The 22,222-nt window shown below is 37.2% G+C and overlaps 1 protein-coding gene across 6 annotated transcripts in view; it reads left to right on the forward strand.

Annotated features, from left to right (window-relative positions):
• Positions 1-13,740, forward strand: part of Rassf8 (Ras association domain family member 8) — a 62,130-nt gene extending 48,390 nt beyond the window's left edge. For all 6 annotated transcript variants that reach the window (XM_010615054.3, XM_010615084.3, XM_010615077.3 and 3 more), the window contains 3 exons: positions 5,720-6,609; positions 8,855-8,999; positions 9,635-13,740. In XM_010615054.3, the coding sequence (XP_010613356.1) occupies positions 5,720-6,609; positions 8,855-8,999; positions 9,635-9,756 (1,157 nt within the window). In that variant the 3' untranslated portion in view covers positions 9,757-13,740. The remainder of the gene's footprint in view (positions 1-5,719; positions 6,610-8,854; positions 9,000-9,634) is intronic.
• The last annotated feature ends 8,482 nt before the right edge of the window (positions 13,741-22,222 follow it).

Consider the following 22,222-nt stretch of genomic DNA (forward strand, 5'->3'; position numbering starts at 1 on the left):
TTTTTTTTTTTTTTTTTTTTGGTACCGGGGATTGAACTCAGGTCCTTGTGCTTGCAAGGCAGACCACTGAACCGCTGAACTAAATCCCCGGCCCTGGTACCTTTCTAAAATCTAAGAAATTCTGGGTTTTCAGCACATGCGACTTTAAAGCTGTTGGATAACAGACTTCGTTTATTTGTGTATTGTCTGTCACCTGCCACTATTACGTTATTGCTTATTCCCAATGCTTAAACCATATTTTGAATGTAGTAAGCATTTGAGCTTTCTGTTCACAACATTTCTGCCATGAGCTGGGAGTGCAGCAGTTTAGTACAGTCCTGAAATTGTCCACCTGGAGTTAGCATCAGAGATGGGTTCAGTCCCACCACAGCCCCACAAGACTGCCCCTGCTTCAGACACCACCCATAGGTCCAGAGCCACCCAAACTTCTGGCTGGACAGTTATAAATTCGGTGTTCCCATAAACCCTTCCTGAGGTTCAGTAATTTACTAAAATGACTTAGAAGCTCCAGGCAAGGGATTTACATATTATTGTTACTGGTCTAATATAATAAACTAATGATAGTAAAGGATCCAACTTAGGAATAGCCAAATGGAAGAGATGCAGAGGACAAGCAGTGGGACAGGAGTTTACAGAGGGGCTTGTGCGGAGCCTCCGTTCTCTCATCCTTCCGGCACCTTGGTGCATTCACCAACCCATCAGCTCTCTGAACTTCATTGTTTCAGGGTTTTACAGAGATTCCATTATGTAGAAATGATTGATTAACTCATTGACCACAGATGATTAATTCAATTTCCAACCCCTCTCTCCTCATTGGAGAGGGACAGAAAGTTCCAACTCTCTAATTACTTGGTCAGTTCCTGTGACAACTAGGCCCCATCCTGAAGCTATCTAGAATCTACCAAGAGCCAACTAATTGGCATAAACTTGAATAGGGTGAAAAGGGGTTCTTAGGAAAACAAACAAACAAACAAAAAATGCTCTTATCGCCACCAGTATTCAGGAAATTCCAAGAGATTTCAAAGCTCTTTGTCAGAAACTGTGGACAAAGACCAAATATATCTCTTATGATATCACAGTAATTAGTACATATTTGTGAAAAAAAATGAATGAATTTTTAAGGTTTTGTTTTTTTTTATAAATCAGGTGACCACCTGATATTCCATCCGCTTCTCAGATCATGTGAGCCTTTAAAATATAAGAATATCTTTTAGCTATATTTCACTCCTAATTTCACATGTAAATTATCAATGTTTGGAATTAAAATGATCCATTTTATATCAAGTAATGTTATTCATTGTAGACTATTTTGAAATGTATAAAAATACAAAGAAAGTAAAAGAATCACTCATGATCCTACTTCCTAGAAATAACTATTGTTAAAGGCAAAGAAACAGCATATTTAGTTTTATGACTTTAGTTAACAAACATTATTTGCAGTTCTAGAATTGAGGAACAACTCATTCAGTAAAATGGAATGAGTTTTATTGGAAGAGGTGCAAAGAAAGTAGAAATGAGTTTAAAAATGCAGGTTGATCATTTCAGAATTACTCTCCTTGTAAGGATTAAAGCAGTAGGGACATACTTACCCTGCTGGCTAGACCTGCCTTACTTGGAGTTTTAACTATTATCTCTCTTTACCTGATGTCTCAGAAGATCATATAGCTTTGACTTAGTGATGTAGAACTTTAGCATGAGTGATGCCATTTTGGTTTGGTCTTTCAGGTCTGGTACAGGAGCTAAGTGCAAATCAGCAGCATCTTATAAGTTGTACTTAACAATACTATAAAAGTGTTTTTAATGTACCTCTGGGTAAATTTTAAAAAATAGATTATACCCTTCATATACTCTTCTGTGACTCAATAGTCTCAACACTGGAAGACTGTACCATGAATGATTTAACTATGGGTTGAATGCACATCTAGCTGATAGCTACTCAGATATAATCTTTTATTATATCACTGTCAGGAAAGATACTTTGTAATAAGAATTATCTTAATAATTTTATCAAGATGATTAGTATATTGAAAAATCCATTGAGAAAGTTGTGTAATACCTGTATATCATCAGGAAATGTTAAAATTCTTTAAGCTGTTATTCCTTCACTGATAAGGATAATCATATCTATACTGGTTAACTAATGGAACCAATTAAGATCTATCTATGAATATAAATATATTTATGTATATACATAGCTATATATAGAGAGATACATGCATCAAAAGTATTTTACAGACCATAAAATGGTACAGTATAAGTTCTCAATACTAATTCTAAGGCATTATGGAAAGTACTAGCTATGTGCACTAGACTCTGCATAAGAATTCAGAAATGTGCAATAGATTTTATAAAATTCTGATCAAGTAACAAAGCATCTGTTATTGGAAAAATCCAGTGTTACTGGATAGCTTATTCACCATAGTTTTTTTTTTTAAGTCAAGCATTAAGTGACATTTCTAAAATGTTCAGAAACATGAGGATACATTGGCATTAAATTCATAAGATATTAGTGCTAGCTGTCTTCTTGATTTGAATAATATAAAGTGTTCTTCTTCAGGATGGGGGAGATTTGATACTAAAGGAAAAAATGAAATGTCAATTAAAACTAAAACTTAAAAAAAGAATATTAGACTCTACCACATTTCATAACAAGATGTAACTTTTAAGTCAGAATTTTGTGTTATGACTATGAAAGCAATTGTAAAAATCGTTGTAATTTTTTTTAATGGTTGAAGTAAGAGTATGAGTTTTAGAGTGACCTATATTTGAATATTTTAGTTTTGATATGTTTTCAGATTTTTCATATTACTTCATAGTGATATATATTTTTTAAGTTAGGTGAAAGTAATATTTTATCCTGTTTCCTTTTGATTTGTGTGAATCTTCTAGTAAAATTCCGTGGTTCTCTGTATGTGATTTTAGTCACTGTATGAAGTTAATGATTCTGAGGATTAGTCTCAACTGTTTCAGCTATTTTTAAGTAAAACCAGCATTTTATGTACTGTGGCTTAATTTAGGAACACTTATTTGACAGTGGTACACAGTCCGTGATAGGCGGACCACTTAAATTACCAATGCCATAGGCAGACAGAGAGACAGACAATGGATAGTTATTCCTCTTTATTAGTTATTAAGGCTACACCAAGATAGTATTCAGGGTGGAACTAAACATAGCCATTTAATAAAATGCACTCAAATCAGTTATGCAGGAGGAATCAGAATCTATCTAATGAAAGAATCTGTGTGGCCTTTGAAACTATGGATATTAAAAACATTGATGATGGCATTTAATTCCTACATAAAATATTTAAAACTCAATTCTTACAATAAAATCAAAACTATACATTGATTTTTTTTAATGTTTTACATGGCTGGGTGGAATATTTTCTTTTTGCCAACAGTGCAAAATGCATATTATTTAACCAAAAAGAAACAGCAGTAGTAAAAGCAATTCTAATAGTTTTCTACCAAGATACTCTCAGTGGGTAGCAGTGCCGTTCAGCATTGGAAAAGCCAGCATTACACATAACTGCATCTAAACTAGCGACTTCCCCATTTTTAACCTGGCTTGAATGATGTGATGATTCAGTTTTCTTTTTATAATGTACTATTGGTGTGATGGAATCAGAAGAGTCTCTTCCCACCCCATCTGACCTTCACATCACGGGTGGGGCACAGAGGTCCACAGCAGGACAGCAAGGTGCTTACAGTAATGGATGGGCCCGAGAGCCAGGAACGAAAAGCCCTGCAGCCTTCAAAGCGCTTATTACACGTGGGGCAGTTTTAACCTTGCAGATGTATTAGTGGTTTTACATGGGACAATTATAGTAATTTTTAACCTAAGAACCTTTAGAACCATTTTGCCTTCCAGTCCAGTGTGCTAAGGCTTTCTTTTTCATTCTCCTTATTTGGCTATGTTTTGATGATAACATATTTATACAGCACTTTTCAATCTTACAAAACATTTCTATAGTCTACATTCTCACTTGAGTCTCGGAACAACTTTGTCAACTATAGAAAGAATACTCTCAGCAGACACGAGGACTGGGCTGAAGAAAATTTAGTAATTTGTTCAAGCACGTAAATGAATAGCAGAGTTAGATTTGAACACAGCATTCTGATCCCCGAATCCTGTCCTTTCTACTATGTCCAGCTTAACATATACTTGGAAGTTGCTTAAGAATTTTTTTAAGTGAAATCATTGTCATGACATCACTATTGAAAGGAGATCTCTGGTCATTCCTTTTGTTATGCAGATAACAATGTTTTAAGGCAATAATAGCTCCCATGTATTCAGTGTAAGCAGTGTGGTAGTTGCTTGCTATAGCTGATACGTAAAAATCTATAAAGCATTTTAGAGTTACACTGTTGTTTTGTTTGTTTGTTTGTTTGTTTTGGTTTGGTTTTTTGTTTGTTTTTTTTTGTACCGGGGATCCAACTCAGGTCCTTGTGCTTACAAGGCAAGTGGTGGAACCACTGAGCTAAATCCCCGGCCCTATAAAGCATTTTAGAAGTGAAGTTTTGCTGCTTATCTGGGTGTTTACCTGATTAAAACCGCACTATGTTTGCCTCAAAAGCCCCAACTTTTCATCTATACCCAAGATTCAGGTTTCTTAAAGGAGAATGTACCAACATATTTACAGCATAATCATTTTTTACATGTGGCTCTGGATTGTGTACTTAAATGGTCATGTGTAAACATCTACATACATGCTTAGCAATGCAGTAATCATGAAAACACAGTACTGCTGTTGTCTCAGAAGCTCAAGAAGATTAAAGAAGAAGGCAGGGAAGATAAGTCAGTAGCTGTGTATGCCAGTAAAATTGCTCCATGACAGTCAGATTTTCTTCTTTGTAATATTGTTAGCTATTTATGTATACTTTTTACAAAATGAAAATAACCACCCACCTTAAATGAAAAGATTTAGATAGTCCAAGTTTATAACATTAGATTGTCTTCTGAAACTTTTATTTAAATTTCATAATTGATATATTCAGTATATTTTTAAATTTAAATATAATTTTCTGTTGTGGTTTTAGTAATAAAAAATTTATATTTTGCCTTTGCGGGTTTTTTTTCTTGGAATAATCTGTAAAACTCATACTAATCAAAACTGACCAAAGCCTCCTTTTCAGGATCCTCTTTTTGTCTGTAGCTGTTCTGAAGAGTTGTGATCTTTTGTTAGCCATAGGGGTGCAAGAAGGCTCCGGCATTGTAAGCTGGGCTTGACCACACCTTTAGGGAGATGGGGAAGAGACCAGCAGCTGTCTGAGTGGCAAGTTCTCCTTTGGCTCTGTGTCTCCCTTCAGAAGTGGGGCATTCAATCTTCTAGGGCTCTACTGTATACACAGTTCACATCCTGTGTTTTATTCTTGGGAGGTTCAATATGTTCCAGTGAAGGTGTTAAAAAAAAAAATGGACCAGACTCTAAATTTGACTTTTTAATGCTAATCATGAATTTATATGTGATCAGTCTTAGCACTCTGGGAGGCTGAGGTGATAGGATTGCAAGCTCAAGCCCAGCCTGGGTAACTTGGCAAATTAGCAAGACCCTGTCTTAAACTAAAAAAAAAGCTGGGGACATAGCTCTGTACAAAGGCTCTAGGTTCAATAACCAGTACCATTTTTTTAAAAAGCACAGTTATAAAATGGTATCTGTGTTGCATTATTTAACTATTACATATTCCACTCTGATATTTTATATTGTTTTTTGCCTAGGTCGAACTGGAAGGTATACCCTTATAGAAAAATGGAGAGATACTGAAAGACACTTAGCACCTCATGAAAATCCCATCATCTCCTTAAACAAATGGGGGCAGTATGCTAGCGATGTACAGCTCATTCTTCGTCGAACAGGGCCATCTCTCAGTGAGCGGCCCACTTCAGATAGTGTGGCTCGGATTCCTGAAAGAACTTTATACAGGCAGAGTCTGCCCCCCTTAGCCAAGCTGAGGCCTCAGGTGGACAAGTCAATCAAAAGGAGAGAGCCCAAGAGGAAATCATTGACCTTCACAGGAGGTGCCAAAGGGCTAATGGATATTTTTGGAAAAGGCAAAGAAACTGAATTTAAGCAAAAGATGTTGAATAACTGCAAAACCACAGCAGATGAGTTGAAGAAACTGATCCATTTGCAGACAGAGAAGCTTCAATCCATTGAGAAGCAGCTGGAATCTAATGAAATAGAAATACGATTTTGGGAGCAAAAATATAATTCTAACCTTGAAGATGAAATCGTCCACCTGGAGCAAAAGATCAAGAGAAATGATATAGAAATTGAAGAGGAAGAATTTTGGGAAAATGAATTACAGATTGAACAAGAAAATGAAAAGCAGCTGAAAGATCAACTTCAAGAAATAAGACAGAAAATCACAGAATGTGAAAGCAAATTAAAGGATTATGTGGCACAAATCCAGACCATGGAAAGTGGCCTGGAAGCAGAAAAACTGCAGCGGGAAGTTCAGGAGGCACAAGTCAATGAGGAAGAGGTTAAAGGGAAGATCGGGAAGGTCAAGGGAGAAATGGACATTCAAGGCCAGCAGAGCCTGAGGCTGGAAAATGGCATTAAAGCTGTGGAAAGATCACTTGGACAGGCCACCAAGAGGTTACAGGTAAGAGCGTTTTTATAAACTGTGTGTTTTTCATCCATTTAAAAGAATTAACTTACTCTTGGAATTTTCTTTCGTAAGTGTGTCTCATATTTTTAAAGGCTTTAGTTTCTCTGTATTGAAAAAATTCGAAACCTAGGTAAGTGTAAAAGTCTGGTGGAGTTCAAGTGATGTAAGAGAGCTTACACAGGAGACCAGAACAAGACAAGAGCTAACACTACACTCATCCTTCCTCTGTGCAAGAGGCTTTTTTCTGTGCTAGTTGTGGTGTTGGCCAACTGGATGGAGGGGAATATGGTTTCAGAGCTGTAATGGACACTAATGATAAGATAGTGCACCTGACCTCCTTTTAGAGACTGGGAAACTGAAGCCAAATGAGATTACCAGAGATTCATCAACCAAGGAGTACATGGCCGGTTCATTGCCCATCTATCTCTGCTTCATTGATGCCATCCTGTTTTCTTCCCCAAGATTTAGGTCTTTTCCCTCCCTTCCTTTCTGTAGTACCCTCTTTTTCTTTCCTGAGGAGAGGGGCATGAAAGATTTTCTCCAGTCTTTCCCCTCTCCAGTAGATATTTCACCATTTAGACCCCGATCACTCATTTTTCTTGATATCCATTCTTGAAGATACTGTGATTGTGATCTGGGAGTTGTTAAGATGTATAAAACCATCTCTAAATGATGAAGTAAGAAACAGACACAATTGATTATAACATGATTATTAAAGTAAATATTTAACAAATTAGTTTAAAATATTAGGTAATTTTAAAATTCTGTGCTTAGTCACAGCCATATTTCAAGGCCTCGGTAGCACGTGTGGCTGTTGTATTGGACAGCACATTTGACAGATGCCAAATGTTTCCATCACAGCAGGAAGCCCTGTTGGACTGAGCTGGTGAGAAGCTTGCTACTCAAAGTGCAGTCCAGGGCAGGCAGCTTTAGGCACACTTGTTATCATAATTTGCATCCTAAGGAGATCCCCACTCATACCTGTGCAAAATGAAATTGGAGAAGCTGCTGTGGTACAAACAGAAACAGTCCCACAACCAGAGAAGGCTGACATGCCATCAAGAACTGCTGAGTTCCTTTCTCTTTTACTTACTGGGAGAGGTAAAGTGAGTGGTAAAACTACCAGTAAAATTTTGAAAATCAGGAATTTTTCATGTAGTAGAATGCTGTTAGCCTCTAAATTGTTTTACTGTTGGGTTTCATTTTGGCATTTAAAAAAGGGATTCATCGGAAGTTATGTTGCCTTTGGTGTTATTTACATGAAACTAACTTACAACAGTCATTGCTAGTAAATCCTGCCACCCATTAAAAAGTGTCTCATAATCAGATGACTAAAATTTCACCAAATACGCCCTTCACTCAGAGTATGCACACTTTTAGTATGTCTTCCCGACCCTAATAAATCCTTGGAACACACCTGCCTTGGAGGGGCCATGTGCCTTTCCTGATGGTGCAGAAGTGAGAGGACAGAAAGTGACCACAAGCCATTTAATTAACAGGATGGCTCCTTGCTTTTGGAGCTTCTCAGCTGTCTGAACCTTGAGTTGCTTCTGCAGGGCTCTGTAGTTCTCCTACTCAAGGATGAGAACCTCAGACTAAAAATCTTGCAGGAATCTTGCTTTCTTCATACTGTAAGATAAATCTTAATAATGTATCTTATGAAAAGTTAAAATAGCTTATAAAAACCAAGAACTCTAAATCTTATGGACTAAATTACCATGAATCTGCAGTTAGTTATGATGTGGTTAATCAGAACGTTTGCTCAGCAAAGCTGCTATAACACACTGGGACAGGTAGACACCAGTATTTTCTTTCTTTCTTTCTTTTTATGAAAGTTTATAGGCATGTACTTATTTTGTGTGAATATACATTGATGTTCCAAAGGAAGCAGCATAGGAACTATGAAGACAGACAGCTGTGCATGATGGTACACACCTGTATTACTAGTATTCTAGGTGACTGAGGCAGGAGGATCGCAAGTTTGAACCCACCTGGGCAACCTAGGAACTTAATGAGACCCTGTCTAAAAAAAAAAAGACTGAAAAACTGTTGTCTTCCATTTACTTGGTTTGGGGCCCATGCCCCAATAACAGTGACCTCTCACCCATTATATCCATGTGAACCAGATTGGTTAAATCTGCCCTCCATCCCCAGCCATGGAAGGTCGATGGCAAGGATGTCTTACCTGGCCAACAGTGAATCCTCAAGTCCAAAAGTAATGGTAATAATTTCCGTCTAGGACAAAGAACAAGAACTGGAGCAGTTGACCAAAGAGCTGCGGCAAGTCAATCTCCAGCAGTTTATCCAGCAAACAGGAACAAAAGTCACTGTCCTGCCAGCAGAGCCCATTGAAATAGAGGCTTCCCAGGCAGACATAGAAAGGGGTAAGGTGCTGATAAGAATGCTTTTCCCCTTTTCCTCCCTAGTGAACTTTGAATAAACTGCTTTTCTTCAGTTAAAGTATTATCCTGCCACTCATAGCTAACTTCTAAGTGGACTACTTAAAATTCAGCCTAATTCCCATTTCTGAGGCAAAACAGTAATATTATATATTTATTACTAATTATACTTTACATTATTTATTTACTTAAGTGATCGTGTAAATCACCAAATTTTATTCATTTTAATATGCTTCTTTATAAAACTTTTTCTGGAAATATATGAGTCATATTTATTAATTTTAAATTTTAGTTTTTCAGTTTGCTATACTCCTTCCTTCCCTTCTTCCTTTACAATCTTTCTTATTAATTTGTGTTTATATTTAAAAGGCAATTACAAATCTGTAAATATATATGGTCTAAACAATCAAAAGAAGTAAAATGCTTACCTGTTAAACATAGTAATCACTGTTCATATCACCAAACACTGGTTTGTCCAGTAGACTCCCATCTGAGATGGTCTTAGCCTTCTCCTCCCCACCCTAGGGCCCACAGATATTGCAGGTCCTATGGAACAGGAAGTATTCTAATTTTCAGGTTGCTCAGTGCTCTTGGTTAATGGCTCTCTGTTTCCTGTGTAGAGGCACTATTCCAGTCTGGGTCCCTGAAACGACCTGGTTCGTCCCGGCAGCTCCCCAGTAATCTTCGTATTCTACAGAACCCTATCTCATCGGGTTTTAATCCTGAAGGCATATATGTATAACATTATCTGTCTTGAGGAGAGGGATCCAATAAAGGTACTAAGGACAGTAACGTTCTTCAATTTGTGCCAATGATGAACAGAGGATGTATTTCACAAGCCACCGTATCTTTTTTTCCTCCTAAATTGCATACCACTTGGAGCCATACCCTGTGCACTGATGCTAAAGAACAAAGAAACTGTTTTCACACATCAACAGTATTGACAGTTTTGTCCAGCAGCTAGCTGTAATGCAAAGCCTTCATTTTTATCTGTAGCATTTTGAGATCATTAGGAAAGTATTATACTATGTGTGTACATAAATAAACCATGAATTAAGAGTAAAGAGAATTGTGTGACTGGCTTAGTTTAATTTATTCCATGTAATGGATTATTGTATGAATGCTGGTGTTTTAATATTTTTGGAAATACTTATCCTGTGACTTAATCGTGTTACATATTGTGTGATTATGACTTTGTGTGCACTTTGCCAGACTCCAACCATGCATCACTAATTTACCAGTGCACGAGTGTGGGGTGCTTCACCACCCACACTGCCTCCAGAAGAACCCACTTCATTTCATTGATAAACCTGTCCCAGTCATTGCTTAACTTAGGTAAAGTAATTGAGATTTCTTTTAAACGTGGCATTTAATCTTTCTTTACAGTATTTTCAAATATATGAGTGATCACATAAAAAGCAGATAATTTTCATGACTTAAATTGCTCATATAAAAGATTTTCAGTCTTTTATATACTGTTGAACAGAACTATAATTGCTGAGTAGTTATCTAAATGGGCATGGGGTTTCCTGATATACTATGTGATTTGTTTAATCCCTGCCTTAGCATTTATTGCCATGCATCCTCAGAATTAATGTGACACATAAGTTATAGATATCTATGGATCAGATTGGTATACTTTGGGATGCCAATGATATACCAAATTCTTTTTTAAAATTTTTATTAGTACCGGTTTGCAGTATATAATGATTGCATTCATCTTAGGGGCTATATTTTAAAATAACCCATTTAATAAGTATGATCTGTTGGTATACACACCCATTGGTAAGTTACATCTTGCACATAATTTATGCTTTCATGGACTTTATGCTTTCTCCTGTCACTTAGAGGGAGAAAAGATTGAAGTTAGGTACATTTTACTGAGGAAATAAAATTAAATTTAGAGTATGTTTTCTTTTTTACGTTTGACTTTTATAGGGTATTAATCTCCATTTGTACATGTGTTGTTTTATTTATAAAACCAAAATGAGTCAACACCTCTCCCAGGAGTGGTAACTTAACTAAGACTCACAAGTAATATTTAGACAGATACTGTCAGACACCTCATAGCCATTTTTACATTCCCTCTCAACAAATTTGGTACAATGTAATTAACACTTTGAAATTCAAGGTAGTTTATCATTCTGAGGAAAATATATTCTTTGTATTATTTACATGCAACAAAATAAAAGTGGATTAATGTAGTAATGCCATGGTAATGATAAAGAGATATCTCTTATGCATGAAGGCAACTTTGGATGTTTCAGCACATTTGATTTATTTTTGATTCAGTGAATGCTGAGAATGCTGCTTTACTTAGGTTTCCTGTGAGAAATTTTAAGAATGACTATGAAAATATGTAGAAGCTTCTAGAGAACTGAAAGCAATGCAGTGTTACCTTTTCTACTCCAGGTATATAATAGACATCCACTGAAAATATTTTTCTTTACATTCCTGGAGTTATCACATTCATCTTGCCGTTATACTACTTGACAGATTCTTGAGAAATATTAAATGATTCTTACCTACATAGCCAGAGCCTGTACACATTTGCTGTCAATTTATAACAGTTCCTAGCTTCATATATTTAAAATTAGGATATTTAAAAATCAAAATTATTTATAGCTTTCGTGATAATAATGATTTATGTATGCCCAATAGATGCCTTATTGTTAAAGCATCCCATCCTATACTGAGTGATTTTGGTTTTTGTTCAGAGAAATGGAGACCTTATTCACAAAGAAAACCATTTTATAAATTGTATTCTATTTAAATGAAAGTGCTGAATGGTAGGTATGTTAAACTTTGTGATTACTTGCAAAGATGCCTTGGTGTACCATGAAAAACACAGTGTCAGTATCTAACTTACTTACTATAACTTATCAGAATTTACATAATAATTTTAAAGAAAAACAGGTACCATTCCATTAACTTGTAGTCATGCTTCTCCAGCAGTCTCACAGTTCACCTCTCTGACAACTTCACAGGATTGTCAAGCTGCCGAATAATCTTCGTGGACCTAATTACATACAAAAATAATATTTCCCATATGGGAAGAGTATATAAATGTGAATCAATGAATACATTGAGCAGCTGTACTTGTTAATCAATTACATTACTTTTGGAAGCATGTATCTAAGGAATATTTTTAAATCTGTTTCTAAAATAGAAAAATTCATTTCCATAAGAACATCTTAAAATATTTTAGTCTCTTTGTGATCATTTTTACCTATTGTGCATACAAATAAGTTGGATTAAGTGCCACATCTTTGGATACATTTTGGAGGGCGAGCAGGCAATAATACACAAAAATGCCAAATACAAAATTTTGCAATGGGGGCAATATTCAGCTTCTAAATAATAACTTACAAATGTGTGTGTGTTTTTTAATCATACAGCAATTTTCTACAATATTATATATACTAAAACTAATTTTGTTCTTTTTTTAACAAAGAATAATCTGAAATAACATTGGTCTGTTTGACCTTTTGAGTATCATCATCCTCAGAGATGATTACCTTTTTTTCTTTATAAGATATTTTGTTTGCATTTTTTTGTCTTAATGCACAGAATAATTTTTATATGTGACACTTCAGTTTTACCAATAGAAATTACCCTCATAATTCCCAATCGTCAATTCCTATAGTTGAAATTAGCCTTAACCAAGAGCTAAAATAAGACTGATGGAGTCAAAATTAATATATAATGCTGCAAAATATATAATAGAATTTATGGTATACGTAAATTATAGCCATGTATAAGAAAAGTGAGTCCTTGCTTCCACAATAAAAACAAAATATACTTCTGCATTAAAAGACAACTTTCTTTGTGAATAAGTACAAAATGGTCTTCACAGGAAATAACTTCATTTAAAGCCATTTCTAAGTTAGGACTGTAATAGATGGAGAAAATTGTTTGAAAAAGGCAAAAACTTGACTTCAGACCTGAAAAGGGTGTGGGCAGATGGGCAGTTAATGTTGAACATTGCCTTTGAGAAACTGGGCCTTAATTTATATGTATATGCCAACGTTGTGTTCCTCTCTTCTACCTTACATTGACTGTATTAGTCTACATTAAAATTTAGCTCACAAGTATTACTTTTATATTCTGTCAGTTTTTTAAGTTGCATGGTTATGCTGTTTGCCGCAGTGTTTTTGAGTTCCAGGTGAAGGCCGTCAGCTGTATCAAGACACAACAATCGCTATTTATTCAGTCTTGCTGCTTTATACTTCCCGATCAAGTTTGCGATGCCAGGACAGGACTGCTGAAAGCTGCAGGAGCTCTGTCCAATGCATTTTATATATTTTTGGAAACCAAATAAATTCAGATAATTATTTAGTATACTAATGATAATAAACCAGCAAAAATATAAAGACAATAAAGTATATGCATATATATATATGAGGGAGGGGAAAGATGAAAAATACACATTTACAGCCAGACATGGTCGTAGCCCTAAATGTACTTCTCAGTGTCTTTCTTCATCACCCTAGGAGGATTTGAGTTGCTGCAGCTTTAAACAGAAAATCACCACATTCACTAATTGTGGGTCATAAGTATGCTTTTAGTAGTGCTTTGCTTGTATATAAAGAAAGGATCTATAATATGTATTATATGTAATTATTTTACTTTGACTTTCATTTCAAAATGTATATTTTCTGATTATTACCATGAGCTGTAAAGCAAAAGATCAATATCTGGTATTCTCCCAAATAAATTTTCAGGATTCATTGGGCAGTTGTTGATTTGTTTCTTATGTATTTTGTATCTTAAAATATAATTTTATTTTCTTTCAAAAATGCCGAAGAATGGATCTACATATCTGACCCCAAACTACATCTTTCTTAAACATAATGCTAATTATTATTATTCTTAATTAACTATGGCTCCTACAGTAGCTGCCTCACCAAAGTAGGACTTACTCAAGAAACTAATGTGCCTCTTTTTTTATTTCAAAAACTGAGTGGAAAAGTTATTCTTTAAGCTTGGGAGACACTTGTCACTCACACACAGCCATTCCAGGAACAGCGCTTGATCACAGCTGACAGGTAGCACAACACTGAATTCAGACCCTCCAGCACCAGAGTACTTCTATTCCATGATAACACTGCTTACACTGCACAGTGCCTAGTGTCTGCACCTTAATCACTTTCTAATGTAGAAGTACGTAAGTCTTATAAGAATATTTATAACATTCCTACAATAGCTATAATATTTCATAGTTATATCTCGATCAGGAAGTCATATATGAGCAAATAATATGTTATAAGAGCAACTATAAATGAGAAACTTTGAATCAAGTACTAATTTTCCTACATGCCTGCTTGGGGTACTTTTAGAATTTTAATTATCCATCCTGTCTCCCTCTAAAGTCATATGTTGTGTTAGTGGCACGGCAAGAAATAAGATGCCCAAACCGTGCAGTGTACCTGAGGAGGGGCCTGTGGAGTCTTCAGTGAGCCCGACTGCTAGAAACACTGGACTGAAAGCACAGCATTGCCTTTACCTCAGGGAGGCTACAGTCCAAAGAGCAAGTGACAGCCTTACTACATGGTAAGCACAATTAAAGGCCTGACTAGAGGCTAGTCATGAAAACATACCAGAAGGGCTCCCCCAACCCAGGGCGTCAGAGACACTGGAGGAGGTGACTGAAACAGGAAAGGCTGTCTGGCATGGGCTGGAAGATGGGAAGGTGAAGAGGAAGGAGGGCTGAGAGAGAGTAGGTAGGCCTCAGAACCTGCAGGGCCTGAGTGTGGGCCTTATCCATGGAGCCATAGGCACAGAAATGAAGTGATCACGTGGGCACAGGAAGGGAGATGCAGTGTGGTGAATTGGCTGGACCAGGTTCATGGTGAGAGGCCAGGAAAGCCACGTAAGTGGACTGTACCAACCAAGCCAGCAACGATGGTGACTTGAACAAGTAAGAAAGTAGCTGTGGGCTTTATTCACAGAGCAAACCTTTCTTGAACACCTTTGGGCCAGGAAAAGAATAGGATTGAGTAGATTGTGGACATCCTAAGTAGAAGGCAGCGAAAGGACTCAGTGTATAAATAGGCATAGGCTTGCGGAATAAAGAAGGAAATCCTGGGTGTTTAGCAGCTATTTACAGCCTTAAATGGCTGGTGGAAGGGGTTCTATGCATGACCTGATGCTGAATGTTCATAGGTACTCTGCTTTGTGTGCTGACAAGCAACAGAGCACAGGAGGAACAGAGAGAAGAAAACTAGCACAGCATATTACGTATTCCAGAGTGAACCTTCCACTGGCTTCCCCCTGTAGAATGTCCTGCAAGAGTGGCATGGTTTTGGGGGAACCCCTTTTTTTGCATCAGATTTAGCCATCCCAGTCCCTTCAGCCAGTATATTAGAATGCTGTTTTCCCAGTATTATACTGAGATGTGTTCCACATCAACCACTTTCATTCATCTGCCGTGTGTATGTCCAAGGTGACAGAAGGATCTGACAGTGAAGAATGAAGTGAAATGAATTGAAGAAAATGAACAATACAAGCCCAGCCCTATGCGAAGCCAATACTTACGACTTTCCTGCAACTGCAGGATGTGTGACAGCCAAATAACTTGGAATACTAAGTAGCCAAAGGATATTAAGCATAAAGCAAATCATAGACATATTAAGCAAAGAACACAGTAACAGACACCACAAAGAGAAGCTAAGTAGCACAAGGAGGGGTTCAGAATGTACACCAGGAAGAGCTGCCAAGGGGTAGGGTCCCTGGAGACAGGCAGTTGTGACAGTGGCTGAGCACGGCTATGAACCACTTCTGTGTCATCTCAGCAGCGCCAACCATATCAGAACTCGGACCACTCCTTCTGGGCAAAAAAAAAAAAAAAAAAAATTTTTTTAAAAAAAAAAAAAAAAAAAAAAAAAGAGAAATATCCTTTTATTGAACCAAAATAGATTTCCTTGTAATTTCAGCTTTCCTTAAGGCCACACAGGAGAAACGTTTCCTCACCAGTGTGACAGCACTTCAGATGTTTCAAGACACTTATCATGTCCCCTGGTTTTCCTCTTTCTCTGGTTCCCAATACTTTGAAGTACCAGCTTCTAGCCCCTCCTCTCCTGAGCCTATGCTATACCACACTTGTACAACTCAGTCAGTGCTGATGATAAATCTCCCTTTGTGATTGGATTGGGTCAGCGTGGAAGACTTGATTCACTGTGATGCATCTTTAAACTGGGCTTGTTGCTAGCTTTTATTTATTTATTCATTTATTTGGTACCAGGGATCAAACTCAGGTCCTTGCGCTTGTGAAGCAGGCGCCAGAACCACTGAGCTAAATCCCTGGCCCTATTATTTGTTTTATTTTATGTATGTATGTATGTATGTATGTATGTATGTATGTATGTATGTATGTATTTTGGTCTCATACTGAATCAACGGGCAGTTTACTAAAATTCCCATCTTTTTCATAATTTCTGCTGTCCATGAAAATCTCCCCTGAGTGCATGTAATTAGTTTCCAAATGCATGTACAGAAGCATACTTTACCAGTAGTTTAGTTACCTCTGAAAACTAGAAGTTATAAATTCAGAAGGAAAATGTGGACTTTGATGTCAAGTAAAACGAGCAAGTTCTACAGAAATGCACAAGAATTGATTACCCAGGAAGAATCAGAGAAGGCTCCACTAAAATGGCCAAGACCCTGGAAGGTAAAAAAAGAGCTCCGCAACTTGTAATTATCAAAGGCCTACTAGGGTGGGTACTGGAGACGGAACAATGAACAAAAAGCCCAAAGTCTCTGCCAAAGTGGAGCTTTATTCTAGAAAGAAAAACATGATGAGCAAAGAAGCAAGACACATAGCATCTTTGGTTGTGGGCAGAGCTGAGAAGAAAAAAAAAGCAGTAAAGCGATAATGTCAGTTTTTTAAATAAGTGGCTTACGAAATCCTCTTTTAGACACTTCTCAGAAGTACAAATGAGCAATAAATGTATGAAAAAACGTTTCACTTGTCTGGCTGTTAGAGAAATGAAAATTAACAACACTGAGGTTCCATCTTACTCCAGAGAGAATGACCAGCATCAAAGAATTTAATAACAAATGCTGGTGAAGCTGCAGGGAGAAAGGAAGACTTCTGCATTGTTGGGAAGAATGGACACAAGTACAACTACTGTGGGAAATCAGTATGGGGATTCCTCCAAAAGCTGAAAATAGAAATTCTATTTGCCCATTATTCCCCTTGAAGGTAGCACCCAGAAAGAGTTGAAGACATGTTGCAGTGGCACATGCCTACTTACGTTTATAGCAGCACAGCTCGTAATAGCTAAATCTTAAGCAGCTTATATGTCCGTCAGCAGATGAATGGATGAAGAAAATGTGGTGTTTATATACAGTGAGGGCTACTCGGCTATGAAGATAAACTTGAGTCATCTGTAGGAAAATGGATGGACCCTGCAACCCTATTAAGTGAAATAAATCAGAGACACAAGCTTAAGTATCACATGGCTTCTCTTATATGAGAAATCCAAAATACAGTACTATATAAAGAGCAAAATAAAAGATAAGAAAAAAAAGGAAATAGATCCTTTTGCAAATGGAGATGTGTTTTGTACATGTACCAACTTCCCACAATGAATGTAACCGTATACTGCCAACATGTACTAATAAAAAAAAAAACATAAAAAAGATGCCACTGGTGTTAAGATTTGAAGTGGGGGCAGGCCTGACAGAGATAAGGACGTGGTGTGTGGCTGCTTTACCCCAGCAAAAGTCTGGAGAAGCCTGGGAAGCCCATGGCGACCAGCATTCTGTTTCTAAGCAACTGACTCAATATATATCCCTTTCCTGGCTGGGACCCAGTAACTAAGCCCTTGGACTAGTTATTCATTTTGTCTATTATCTCAAACCTAATACAGTGCAGGAAGAAGTTATTTTAAAGATATCAAGCAAATGTGTCAAATCTGAATTGAATCCCCCTCAGCATTTCAAGTAAAAATCAAACTCATGAGTAAAAATGACTTTTGCTGAAGTGCACAAAACTGGTCTACTGTGCTTTCAAAAATAGTAGCCAAAGGAACAGCCTTTAGATCTAAGGATGCTTTCTTTTATTAGATGGCCCCTTCCAAACTGAATGCAGCTGTATAACCTGATATGTATATATGTAGGCATGTTTTTAAACTCCGAATCTTAACAGCAAGCCATTTCAGGCACTGTTTTGTAAAGTTAATATTTTTAGGAGGCTCTAAATTTTTTCAATAAATATCCAAATTATAAATGATATATTCAAGTAATCCTCTTAACTCTTTGTTCTTGAAGCTCTCTTCCGTTTTGTTTAGGAATTGTTATTCTATCTGGTAAACAGGAGCATGAAGTGTGGATGTCATACCAAAAGCTCAGATAACAAAAGGAACAATAATGAAGCTGGATACATGAAACTAAAAAATTGCTGCACACCAAACCAGATTATTTATGAGTCATGTGTCTGAAAAGGACTTAATTCCAAATTATAAGGAGCTCAAAGAACTTAGGAGTGAAATGAGCAAAAGACCCAAAGAAACATCTTACCAAATACATAAAAGTGCCAAGCATGTATATGAGCTAATGATCAGCAAAATGCAAATCAAAACCATGAGATACCAGCTCACACCTGTTATTCTGCTATAATCAAAAAGGTTGACTTGGTATAATGGCATCTGCCTGTCTTCCCAGCTACTTGGGCTAAGGCAGGAGCATCACAAGCTCAAGGGCAACCTGGGCAATTTAGCAAGACCCTGCCTCAAAGGGGAAAAAAAAAAAAGCTGTGCAAAGGCCCTGGTTTAAATTCCCAATATGAGGGGGGAAATAAGATAACGTCAGTAAAGAAGTGTAGAAAAGTGAACTGTTATACACTATTGGTGGGAATATAAATTTGGAACAGATATTTTAAAAAACAGTATTGAGGAGGCTTTAAAAATTAGGAATAAAAGCTCTACTATATGACTATCAATTCCTGAGATGGAGTATACCCATGAAACATGAAACCAGCACTTCATAGAGGTATCTGCACTCATGAGTTCATTGTAGTATTATTCACAATACCCAAGAGAGCATGGACTCATGATATGTGTGTGTGTGTGTGTGTGTGTGTGTGTACATATATATGTCTATTCAGCCTTAAAAAGGATATACTGCCATTTGCAAAAACATGAATGAAAATGAGACCATTATGTCAAGTAAAATAATCCAGACACAAAAAATACTACATGATACCAGATATATGTGGATTGAAAACAAACATATCCAATACACATAAACAACATGAGGAATGTGAGGGGAAGAAAGCAGGGGGATAAAAGTCAAAGGAGCAAATTCCCAATTATGTAAGGAGAGTAAATCTACAGGTCTAACGTACTTTGAGAGGACCATAATTAATAGTATAATATGTAATGAAAATGGCAGACTTTGTGGGGTCTTACCACACACATACACAAAATATGGACGGTAATGAGTGTGTAGATTTGCTCCCCTCTAAGTAATAATTTCACCATGTATATGTGTACCACAGCCTCATGTTACATGACTTAAATATGCACAGTAAAAAACTAAAAGGAGTGGTCAAGGTGACAAGGCACTTTGGTGTATTATGACAGATAGATATGAGCCAAGTTGTTCATAGCTATAAACCATTGTCAAGAACTTTCCCAGACCGCATCTGAGGCTCCACTACCACAAGGCAAAGAGATGCCACACCCTCCGCGTTTGCTTAGGCAGGGCCTTGTGCAGAGTGGATCCTCCAAGCTTTTTCTAGATCTTTGACGTTTATTCAGGGCTCTTGGCAAAAGCGTTATTGTGAAGCAGCAATATAGAGATTCTAGTGATTTACTTCAAACGCACACTGGTGGCTGTGGACACCATGGTATTCAGGAAGCAGAAAGGCATTTATTTGGCTGTTATATTTTACGTGTAACTAAGTACAGTGCATATCGTATATCCGTATATGTATACTATGATGGCTAATTTTATGTGTCTCTTGATTGGGCTATGGGGTTCCAGATATATGTTCATTGTAGTACCGTATGCATGTGTACACATGCACACACACACAACTTGTATTTACACACAGTGGAATATTCAGCCATAAACAATGGGTTCTGTCACTTGTAGCAACATAAAGGAACCTACAAAATATTAGGTAAAGTAAAATAAACCACAAATTAGCGCTTAAATCGGTAGTATTATTAAAGCGAATTGTCCTCCTTCATTACGGTGGGCCTCATCCAGTTACTGGAGGCCTGAATAGAACAAATGGATGACCCTCCCCTAAGTAAAGAGAAAGTCTCCTGCCTGAAGACCTTCTAACTGAACTTCAGTTCTTCCGCATCCCACAGCAACTTCCTGCCCAGTGCATATGCGCGTGATGAGTCGCACATGCACACTCGCGCACACACACACGCACACACACACACACACTTTTAAAGCAAGGCTATAGCAACAGACATGAGACACTGAGAATCACAGCAGTCTGGTTGCCTGAGAACATCCAGACAGGTACAGACCTGGGCAAAATCAGGGAGGGGGGTTGAGGATTCTGTTCATTTCTAGAGCCAGTTTATTTCTAATAAATCCAGAGGAAAATCAAAGAACTTGTGCACTTTATCGCTACTTTCTCAAGCCCTTGGTAGTTGTCAGTTTCAAGCTCTTAAAGGCATTCACTGTATTGATAATTTTTTGTGTGACATTTTGTTGTTCATCCCATGGATTTATTCACCCAGCTAGTTCAATAGATGCTTACAGGGAATCTCCCAAGTTCAGGGACTCTGCAGAAACAAAGAAATGTAGATCCACACAGGATACATTCCAAAACCCCTCAGGGGACCCCTGAAACTGCATAGAGTACCAACTAAATATGTACCAAGCTATATACATTGTGTTTTTTTCCTATATTTACATATCCACAATGAAGTGTAATTTATACACTCGACACAGTTAGTGATTAACAGTAACATGAATAATAATAGAATAACAATAACAATATACAATAAAATGGCCAGCATCACTACTTATACTTTGGGGCCATTATGAAGAGAAATAAGGATTAGTTGAACATAAGCATTTTGATACCACAATAGTCAACCTGATAACCAAAAATTTGTACTAAGAAACAAATGGGTGGGTAGCATATACAGAATGGATACATTGGGACAAAGGGTTCATTCATATCCCAGGTGGGAGAGCACAAGGTTTCCTTAGGCTACTAAGAACAACCTCAATTTAAAATTAATGAATTGCTTATTTCTGGAATTTTTCACTTAATAATTTTGGACTGTGATTGATCTTGGGTAACTGAAACTACAGCAAGTAAAGTAAAGCCGTGAATAAAGGGGGACTGTTGTCAGGACACACACACAGCTGTACTTTAAGGAACTTACAATGGAGTGGGGAATGAGAATTCACTAGTGCTTAATACTAGTTATAATTGCCACGATCTTAAGCCAAAGCCAGGCTCTCCGAGGAAGAAGGGATGAATTTTCACTGGAAACAGTTTTAAAATGCTTCACAGAAACAGCAGCCTTTGAGAGAGCTTACGTAAAAATGAAGCTTTCAAGACTTGCCATGTAAAGGTACATGATCCCAACAATGAATGTAACTGTACTGTATCCCTAAATGTACCAATAAACTCAATTAAAAAAAAAAAAAAAAAAAAAAAAAAAAAATGAAGCTTTCCTCAGTTGGGAAAACAATACAAAAGGAAGAAGAAAGCTGCACTAGATAATCTCCCCTGTGCTCACCAACTCTGAAATTCTACCACTTTGGAGTGTTTTCAATGGCCATGGGGCCACCAGGAAAGGGGGGCATTTAGAAGACGTAAGTGAGGAGAGTTTGACATTGGTCTTGCTGAGATGCTCTAAGAAGTGCATTGAGGCATCCGTCTTGTGTTCAAAGATGCAGGTCTGGAGGTTGACAGAGAAATGAAGTCTCATGTCCAGGTTAGAATTTCTGCTGCAGTGAGACTACCCACATTTTCATATGCACTTTCTACTCATTAAGTGTAGACCAAGCAGAGAGCCAAGGACAGGAGCTGAAGCAATGTACCACAAGGAGGCCCCCAGAAAAAAATAGTCCAGAGGGGGCAGGGAGAGGCCAAGAGGGATGAGAAGTTAAAACTACTGGGAGAGAGGTCCATATCTTTGTCCATTATGGCTACCGCAAGAAAATACCACAAACCGTGGGGCTTACAAATGTCAAGTATTTATCTGTCACCATTCTAGGGG

The sequence above is a fragment of the Fukomys damarensis genome, unplaced genomic scaffold (assembly GCF_012274545.1).
Source record: "Fukomys damarensis isolate Sample0158 unplaced genomic scaffold, DMR_v1.0_HiC HiC_scaffold_19, whole genome shotgun sequence".
Classification (NCBI taxonomy): domain Eukaryota; kingdom Metazoa; phylum Chordata; class Mammalia; order Rodentia; family Bathyergidae; genus Fukomys; species Fukomys damarensis.